The 8,947-nt window shown below is 46.3% G+C and overlaps 2 protein-coding genes across 10 annotated transcripts in view; one reads left to right on the top strand and one right to left on the bottom strand.

Moving 5' to 3' along the window:
• Positions 1-6,640, bottom strand: part of tbc1d2 (TBC1 domain family, member 2) — a 9,199-nt gene extending 2,559 nt beyond the window's left edge. The window contains exons 1-13 of one of the 5 annotated variants that reach the window (XM_074649495.1): positions 6,341-6,639; positions 4,542-5,508; positions 3,948-4,391; positions 3,078-3,797; positions 2,824-2,962; positions 2,599-2,716; positions 2,332-2,435; positions 1,788-2,023; positions 1,418-1,687; positions 1,186-1,290; positions 862-972; positions 585-757; positions 316-427 (exon numbers count right to left, since the gene is read on the bottom strand). In XM_074649495.1, the coding sequence (XP_074505596.1) occupies positions 316-427; positions 585-757; positions 862-972; positions 1,186-1,290; positions 1,418-1,687; positions 1,788-2,023; positions 2,332-2,435; positions 2,599-2,716; positions 2,824-2,962; positions 3,078-3,797; positions 3,948-4,391; positions 4,542-5,504 (3,495 nt within the window). In that variant the 5' untranslated portion in view covers positions 5,505-5,508; positions 6,341-6,639. Of the gene's footprint in view, positions 1-315; positions 428-584; positions 758-861; positions 973-1,185; positions 1,291-1,417; positions 1,688-1,787; positions 2,024-2,331; positions 2,436-2,598; positions 2,717-2,823; positions 2,963-3,077; positions 5,509-6,340 lie in introns of all 5 variants that reach the window. The other 4 variants (XM_074649491.1, XM_074649494.1, XM_074649492.1 and 1 more) reach the window with 4 other exon arrangements.
• Positions 1-8,947, top strand: part of LOC141775815 (proteinase-activated receptor 4) — a 198,136-nt gene that overhangs the window by 7,162 nt on the left and 182,027 nt on the right. The gene's annotated exons all lie outside the window — the stretch shown is intronic.

The raw sequence follows: 8,947 nt of genomic DNA on the forward strand, positions 1-8,947 counted from the left end.
TGAATCTTTGCCAGCAGCTTCATGTCCTCCACCTTGTAGTCCGGGGTGATCTTAAAGGTCTGGAGGTCTAAAGGTCTACAGGACTACAGGTCTACAGGTCTACAGGTCTACAGGTGAGGGTTCATACCTGGTGCAGCAGGTTGTGTGAGCGGATCTCCAGCGCCTGAATCTTTGCCAGCAGCTTCATGTCCTCCACCTCGTAGTCCGGGGTGATCTTAAAGGTCTACAGGTCTACAGGTCTACGGGTCTAAAGGTCTAGAGGTCTGCAGGTCTAGAGGTCTACAGGTCTAGAGGTCTACAGCTGAGGGTTCATACCTGGTGCAGCAGGTTGTGTGAGCGGATCTCCAGCGCCTGAATCTTTGCTAGCAGCTTCATGTCCTCCACCTCGTAGTCCGGGATGATCTTGAAGCCGTACTCATCGTGGTCTCTGAGGACACAACATCAGGTGTTCCCGTTATTCTGTCCACCCTGGTCGTCCTGGTTACCTGGCCACTACAGGTCTACAGGTCTACAGCTCTACAGGTCTGGAGGTCTTGAGGTCTACAGGTCTAGCGGTCTAGAGGTCTATAGGCCATCCTGGTTACCTGGCCATGTTGAGCTTCACGACGCTCTTCAGCTCTCCTTTCAGAGCGTCCTCGATCATCTTCTGGACGGCCCCCCGCTGGACCGGATCCAGAGATCTGGTCTCCTGGAGCTGCCGCAGGACGCCCAGGTACCGGCTCTCCACCTGACAGTTACTGGCCTCCAGGTAGGCACACTGCAGCCAATCAGAGGACAGGACACAGGGCGTGAAACCGAGCTCTTCTCACCTCACATTTTAAAGTCCAGAACCAGACCCCGCCAGGTCCCAGTTGGACCCACCTTCACCATCAGACTCTTCTCCTGCTCAGAACTGGTCCTCCACAGTTGGGTCAGCTGGTAGATCTCAGAATTCAGGAACTTGTTCTGGATCTTGTAGGCCTCGATATCGTCCTGAAGGATGAGAGGGACATAATGCTGAAACCAGTACCAGTAACATCTAAGTCTTTATCTCTAGTCTTTAACCTGCCCAGGTGTCTCTGGGGACGTCCTGGTCTCTGTTGGACCAACAGGAAGTTAAGTCTTTATCTCTAGTCTTTAACCTGCTCAGGTGTCTCTGGGGACATCCTGGTCTCTGTTGGACTCATATAGTTCAGAGAGTTTCACCTTCAGGTTCTCGATCTCCTGCTGAAGCCGTCTGAAGGTCGGAGAGTTCAAACCGCCGTCGGAGGACATGCAGGAGGTCATCTGATTGGACAGCTTGATGATCACCTGACAGGAAACATGAGACGCATAGAATCACATCAGCAGTTATACGTAGCAATGGTCTGCTATACGTAGCAAACGTTTGTCCTCAGGTGTGAACCAGATGTTTGTTGGTCCTCAGGTGTGAACTCACCTCCTGCTTGGCGTTGTTCTTCTCCACAAGCATCCCAATGTGGTCCTGCAGCTGGACGAGCTGAGAGTCTCTCTTAGCCAGACTCGTCCTTGTGGCCTCCGTCTCCGTCATGGCGTCCTCCAGCCGCCCTCGCAGGTCGACTGCCTGCCGCTCGCGGTGTCGCAGCAGCTCCAGACGCTCTTGCTCGCCTTTCTCCGCCACAAACTCTGCACAGGTTCGCTTCTCCAGCTGAGACGCCTCCAAGGCTTTGTGGAGGATCCACACCAGCTCCTGGACACCACACATCATTATTATTATTATTATTATTATTATTATTATTGATCACTGACTGATTGATCACTGACTGATTGATCACTGACTGATCGATCACCTTCTGAGCTTTGACCTCCTCCATCAGCATCTGTTTGTCCTGCTGGAGGCGAGACGTTCGGTCTGAGGAGTCTCTGCGGAGGATCGTCATGGTGGACGAGCTGCGACTCTTCATCTTCCTGTTCCGGCCCTCGACCTCCCTGACCTCCGGCGGGGTCACCTGACCTGCTCGCTCAGCCAATGAGAGGGCAGGGGGCGGGGTCGGAGGCTCAGTGGATGTCCTGGGAACTGGAGGGACTGACATTGGACAGGGGAGGGGGGGGTTAAACCAAGTCCCACGTCAAGGTCAACAAGTCCCACGTCAAGGTCAACAAGTCCCATGTCAAGGTCAATAAGTCCCACGGGAAGGTCAACAAGTCCCAGGTCAAGGTCAACAAGTCCCACGTCAAGGTCAACAAGTCCCACGTCAAGGTCAACAAGTCCCACGTCAAGGTCAACAAGTCCCACGTCAAGGTCAATAAGTCTCACATCAGGACAGGCAAGGCTTGAGTTAGTATTCATACTGGTATTGCCTCTGGTCCCAGTTACTGGACCAGTACAGGTACCTGTGGTGCTGCTGTTGGGGGGAATCCACGGAGGAGCTTCAACATGAAACACACTCTGACTGCCGTCCTGAGACGACCTCTTACGGAGACTGTGGACGGAGTTTCTGCACAAACAAATAATAGGTTGATGGTCCTGATGGTCAGCAGCTACAGGAAGCACCGGGGCTGATGGGAAACGTAGTCTCACTCTGGCTCTTCACTTTAAACATAGCTGATACTGAACCGACACACTGACGTCTTTAAACAAACAATACTGATGTCACTCACTGGATCTCGATGAACGGATGTTTGATTGACACATTGGCGAGCGGCGCCCATTGTGACGGCACGTTGGCCGCCTCCTCCCCCACCAGACCCACAGGGCTCTTCAACGCTGGCAGGAAGTCTGCAGAAACAGGAAACAGAATCAGCTGATTTTAGTCCAACGTCACCTGGACCCTTTTTTATGGGAATAAGAAAACAGAGGAATCATAGACTGTGTTTGTTTCTCACCTGCAGTGTTGTTGTTGTTGTTGTTGTTGTTGGTCAAGTCTGGACAGGTCGGGTCTGGACAGGTGGACGTCTGTCTGTGCTGCCAACGTTTCACCTGCAGCTGCTGCAGCCAATAGAGCATCAGCTCCTGGCTCACAGCCTGTAATAATAAATAATATTAAATTATTATAAGACTAACTGGTGGTTTTGTTGTCTGGCTAACTGGACCTCCTGGGACTGGAGACTGGCCATAACAGGACTATATGGCCCCCTACCTTGAGTATGAAGGTGCGTTCAGGTGTCTTGATGTGGAAGGTGCCGTTCTCGGCCTTCAGGGGGTAGGTGAATGTGGCGCTGCAGAGCTCCACCCGGCCGAGCGGCGTCACATCCTGTGGCGTGCGGTAGTAGAACAGCTGGTTCTTCTTCTCCTCGTAGGTGAACCAGCGCTGCTTCCAGGCTCTGAGGGGCCCCCCTTGCTTCTGCAGGAAGCCGCACAGTTTGTGGTCACCTGAAGAAGAAACCAGGGGGAGGGGCCGCACCTGGTCACTGAAAATCTCGATGATGAGAGGTGGAGCCTGAACCGGCGTTGCCTGAAACAGTGTAGCCTGAACCGGTAGGGCCTGAACCAGTGGGGCCTCAACCGGCGGAGTCTGAACCGGCGGAGCCTCAACCAGTGGAGCCTCAACCGGCGGAGCCTGAACCGGTGGAGCCTGAACCGGGCAGGCCTGAACCGATGGAGCCTGTACCGGCGGGGCCTGAAACAGTGGAGCCTGAACCGGTAGGGCCTGAACCAGTGGGGCCTCAACCGGCGGAGTCTGAACCGGCGGAGCCTCAACCAGCGGAGCCTCAACCAGCGGAGCCTCAACCAGTGGAGCCTCAACCGGCGGAGCCTGAACCAGCGGGGCCTGTACCGGCGGAGCCTGAATCAGTGGAGCCTCAACTGGCGGAGCCTGAACCAGCGGGGCCTGTACCGGCGGAGCCTGAACCAGTGGAGCCTCAACCGGCGGAGCCTGAACCAGCGGGGCCTGTACCGGCGGAGCCTGAACCAGTGGAGCCTGGTCTGGCGGGGCCTGAACCAGTGGAGCCTCAACCGGCGGAGCCTGAACCAGCGGGGCCTCAACCAGTGGAGCCTCAACTGGTGGAGCCTCAACCGGTGGAGCCTCAACCGGCGGAGCCTGAACCAGCAGGGCCTGTACCGGCGGAGCCTGAATCAGTGGAGCCTCAACTGGCGGAGCCTGAACCAGCGGGGCCTGTACCGGCGGAGCCTGAACCAGTGGAGCCTGGTCTGGCGGGGCCTGAACCGGCGGAGCCTGAACCAGTGGAGCCCGGTCTGGCGGGGCCTGAACCAGTGGAGCCTCAACCAGCGGGGCCTGAACCGGCAGAGCCTGAACCGGTGGAGCCTCAACCAGTGGGGCCTCAACCAGTGGAGCCTCAACCAGCGGAGTGTGAACCGTTGGAGCCTCAACCAGCCGGGCCTGAGCCAGCGGGGCCTGGGTCGACACTTCGGTTGTATGGATTATCGAAGGCAGAACCTCAGGAAGAGGAGGAGGAGGATCCTGCTGGTCGCTCAGGTGAGGAGGAGGAGGAGCCTGCTTAATGTTTAGGTGAGGAGGAGGAGGAGGAGCCTTCTTTGTGTTCAGGTGAGGAGGAGGAGGAGCCTTCTTGGTGTTCAGGTGAGGAGGAGGAGGAGGAAGAGGAGCCTTCTTGGTGTTCAGGTGAGGAGGAGGAGGAAGAGGAGCCTTCTTTGTTTTCAGGTGAGGAGGAGGAGGAGCCTTCTTGGTGTTCAGGTGAGGAGGAGGAGGAGGAAGAGGAGCCTTCTTTGTTTTCAGGTGAGGAGGAAGAGGAGCCTTCTTGGTGTTCAGTTGAGGAGGAGGATCTTGGTGGTCCTGACGACTCTCAGGTATGGTTGAAGTGAGTTTCTCTGGATGTAGGTCCTGGTGGTCCTGCTGGTCTCTGGACTCAAAGAAGTGGAGCTTGAAGGTTGAAGTGAAAACCTTTAAATCCTTGACGGGAGGAGGAGGGTCCTCTTCAGTTTTCTGGTTTGAAAGACAAAGTCCCTCCTGAGTTTGGTGTTCACGTTCTGGGCAAAAAGGATCTCCTGGTTTCTTTTGATCTGGACAAAGAAGATCTGGTTTTAGTGGATCTGGTTGTGTTGGAGAATCTTCTGGTTCCTGTTTCTCTGTCGGAGGATCCTTGTTGTTAATGTGTTCCGTGAGACCCAGATGGTCTGGTTTCTCTGTAATCTGTTGGGTATCTGCAGGTCTCTGGTGTTTCTCTGCAGGACTCAGGTGTTTCTTTGCAGTCTGTTGGGTCTCTGTGGGTCTCTGGTGGGTCTTTGCAGGACTATGGCGGGTCTTTGCAGTTCTCTGGCGGGACTTTGCAGGACTCTGGTGGGTCTTTGCAGGAATCTGGTGGGTCTCTGCGGGTCTCTGGCGGGTCTTTGCAGGAATCTGGTGGGTCTCTGCAGGACTCTGGTGGGTCTTTACAGGACTCTCGCGGTTCTTTGCGGGTCTCTGGTGGGTCTCTGCAGGACTCTGGTCTTTCTGGGACCCGGGTAGACTGTTGGACTCTCTCCTCTGCCCGTCGTCCTCCTCAGAAGCTGAGATCCAATCAGCTGATTGAAGCGTGTCCTCATCAGGGCGGGCAGGAAGCCGGCGAGACGAGGCAGCGATGGGATTTCCTGTCGAGCTGCTTCCGTCCATCCGGCTAAAAACACAGAAGAAACCAGACGGACGGGAAGAAACTTTAATGATGTTTGTGAGTCGACAGACTGAAACTCATCTGGTTTCTGTCTTGAGTGTAACATGAATGACTTTATATATTCTATAACTTTATATAATCTATAACTTTATATATTCTATAACTTTATATATTCTACCTTTATATATTCTATAACTTTATATATTCTATAACTTTATATATTCTACCTTTATATATTCTATAACTTTATATATTCTATAACTTTATATAATCTATAACTTTATATATTCTATAACTTTATATATTCTACCTTTATATATTCTACCTTTATATATTCTATTACTATAATCTATAACTTTATATATTCTCTAACTTTATATATTCTCTAACTTTATATAATCTATAACTTTATATATTCTATAACTTTATATATTCTATAACTTTATATATTCTCTAACTTTATATATTCTATAATTTTATATATTCTATAACTTTATATAATCTATAACTTTATATAATCTATAACTTTATATATTCTATAACTTTATATAATTTATATCTTTATATAATCTATAACTTTATATATTCTATAACTTTATATAATCTATATATATATATATTCTATAACTTTATATAGCTTTAAAAAGATTAAAAAAATAATAACAAACACTAATAAATATTGATACAAATTATTAAACATTATATTATTATTAATAATAATAATATTGATAAAAAAGGCTACTAATGAAATATTGATATAAAGACATGACATGCTGAGTTACAGGAAACAACACTGAGTCACATGGTCAGAGGTGTCGCAGCAGCAGCGTGTCCTCACCTGTTCAGGAACACACCTGAAGGGGCGTGGCCTCAGCACTCCTCTGGATCCTGTCTGACTGACAGCTGAAGCAGAAGAAAACAAAGTCAGACTTTCTCACACGGCTGCTCTTCACCTCCTCTTATTCCTCTACTTGTTCTACTTCTTCACGTGTTGTTCTTCTTCTTGTCCTTCTTCTGAGGTTTGATCCTGATTTCTCGTGTCTTCTCTTCCTGCTCTGATCCCTCCTGATTCCTTCCAGCCGGTTTCGCTCCTCAGATCTCAACTAGTCATCAAAGCACCGCGAGAACAAACGAGACTTCAAATTCTACTTCAAAACAAGTGCTTTTTCTTTTTTTAACTTCTCGCTCCTAACTTTTCAAAATAAAAGCAAATTTTCCCATCAATGATATTAGAAGTGATTTTAACAGTGTCACAGGTTTTCAGTCATTATATTGATTTTATCTTTATGAGTACAATTAAGATAAGATAAGAGTAGATTTAAGATAAAATAAGATAAGAGAAGAGAAAGCTTCAGTTGTTCCAACAGCACGAGACAGAAATAGTTAAATGCATAAATAATGAGCCGTATATATATATATATATATATATATATATATAAAACTCAACTAAAATAAGAACAGAATAAGAAAATAAAAAAAATAGATCTATGTAAAGAGTGTGACTGATGATGTGATTAATAAAGTTTGTCTCTATTCATACACAGAAACAATGTAATGCAAACATATTTATATAACATGGTATAATATAGTAGAAGGTTAATATAACATAATGTTTAGTACAGTAGAGCAATATAACACAGGATGGAACAGAACAAGAGTATAAAAATCTGTATAGTCTGGTTATAATATAGTATAGGGTACGGTAAGTGTAATAAGTCTAGTCTAGTATAATAATATATATATATATATATAATATATTTTATATAAATTATATATATATATCATAATGCGCTTTTTAACGAAATTGTTGAATTTGCAAAATGCAATAATTTCATAATCTAACACGATATAATAACAAAACAATATTTTGTTTATCTGAAACTGTTTATCAATTAATCCGAGAATAAATAATAATAAATTATAAATTAATCCGAATAAATAATAATAATAAAATATAATAAAAAAATAAAGAATCAATTAATCCAAGAATAAATAATAAATAAATCAAAAAATTAAGAATAATAAAAAATAAAGAATCAGTTAATCCAAGAATAAAGAATAATTAATCAAAAATAAAGAATCAGTTAATCCAAGAATAAAGAATAATAAAGAATAAAGAATCAGTTAATCCAAGAATAAAGAATAATAAAGAATAAAGAATCAGTTCATCCAAAAATAAATAATAAATCAGTTAATCCATCAGTCTATCGACAGAAAAATAATAGTCAATAATTTAGATAATCAATTAAATAAGTTTCTCTTCATGTTCTGGTTTCTATAAAGTCGACGAGTATTTGAGTTTCAGACTTCTGGTTGTATAAAACCAAACATCTGAAGACGTCACGATGATATTTGATTATTTTCAGACACTTTAGAGGCTAAATAATTATTAATTAATAGTAAATATAACGGACGGATCAACTGAAAAATAAAAAAAAAGTTGTTTCTTGTGACAATTTGGTAGAAAAATTTCCCAACATGAATGAAAACATCTTCTATATTAATAAATTGTAAAGATTCTGTGATTTGAGAAAACAGAAAACATGAAACACGTTAAAATCTTCCATTTTTATTATTTTTCTTACAAAACAAATTTACATAAGAAATAATAAATATAAAAAGTCAACGCAGAACAACAGAAGGAGTCGTTGAATGTTACTGCAGAGAAAAGCTAAAGACGAGTGTTACAGTCTGGACCTTGACCTGATCTGATCTACCAGCAGAGTCTTAACACCGGACCGACGGGACCGACAGGACTGACAAGACCACGATGACCACGAGGACCACGAGGACATGCAACGCTTCATCTGATCAGGACAACAGGTGTAACCGTGACGACCAGAAACTACGGTCAGGTAAACGACAGGTAGGGGCGCTCCGGTCCACATCAGTCCACATGTGTTACTAACGACTCCATCCGTGAAGAGAGCTGCTGTCAATGGAGAGGTGCATGATGGGAACAGTCGCAGCCTGAAAACCCTCAAAACAGAACAACATTTAGACGCCATCACGTCGGTCGTGAGGCTGAATCCAGACGTCCACGCGGATCAGAACCTCACACAGTTCTGGTGTTTCTGCTTAGTTGCAGTACTGAGAGTGACTGAGAGGAGGCGCCGCATCATCAAGCCATCACGCCATCACTGGTACATCCTCTGATACACATGTCATATATGGTGATCTAAATGGGACCAGTGATCTGAAGTCACCTGAGGTCACACGACTGACTTCAGTTCATCTCCACGGAAACCAGTGAGCCAGAAGGTCTGGACGTCTGGATTCAACCTGTTAGGGCAACGAGGCAACGTGTTGGGCAACCAGGACGCCTGTCAACATTAGGGCGCTATCGTCATGACACCCGCCGCAAAGATGGCGACCTTTCACTTCACACTCGAGCAGATCGGTTTCCTCGGCAGAAAACCGCTCACTGCTCCGATCTGTCGAATCC

This window comes from Sebastes fasciatus, chromosome 10, assembly GCF_043250625.1.
Source record: "Sebastes fasciatus isolate fSebFas1 chromosome 10, fSebFas1.pri, whole genome shotgun sequence".
Classification (NCBI taxonomy): Eukaryota; Metazoa; Chordata; class Actinopteri; order Perciformes; family Sebastidae; genus Sebastes; species Sebastes fasciatus.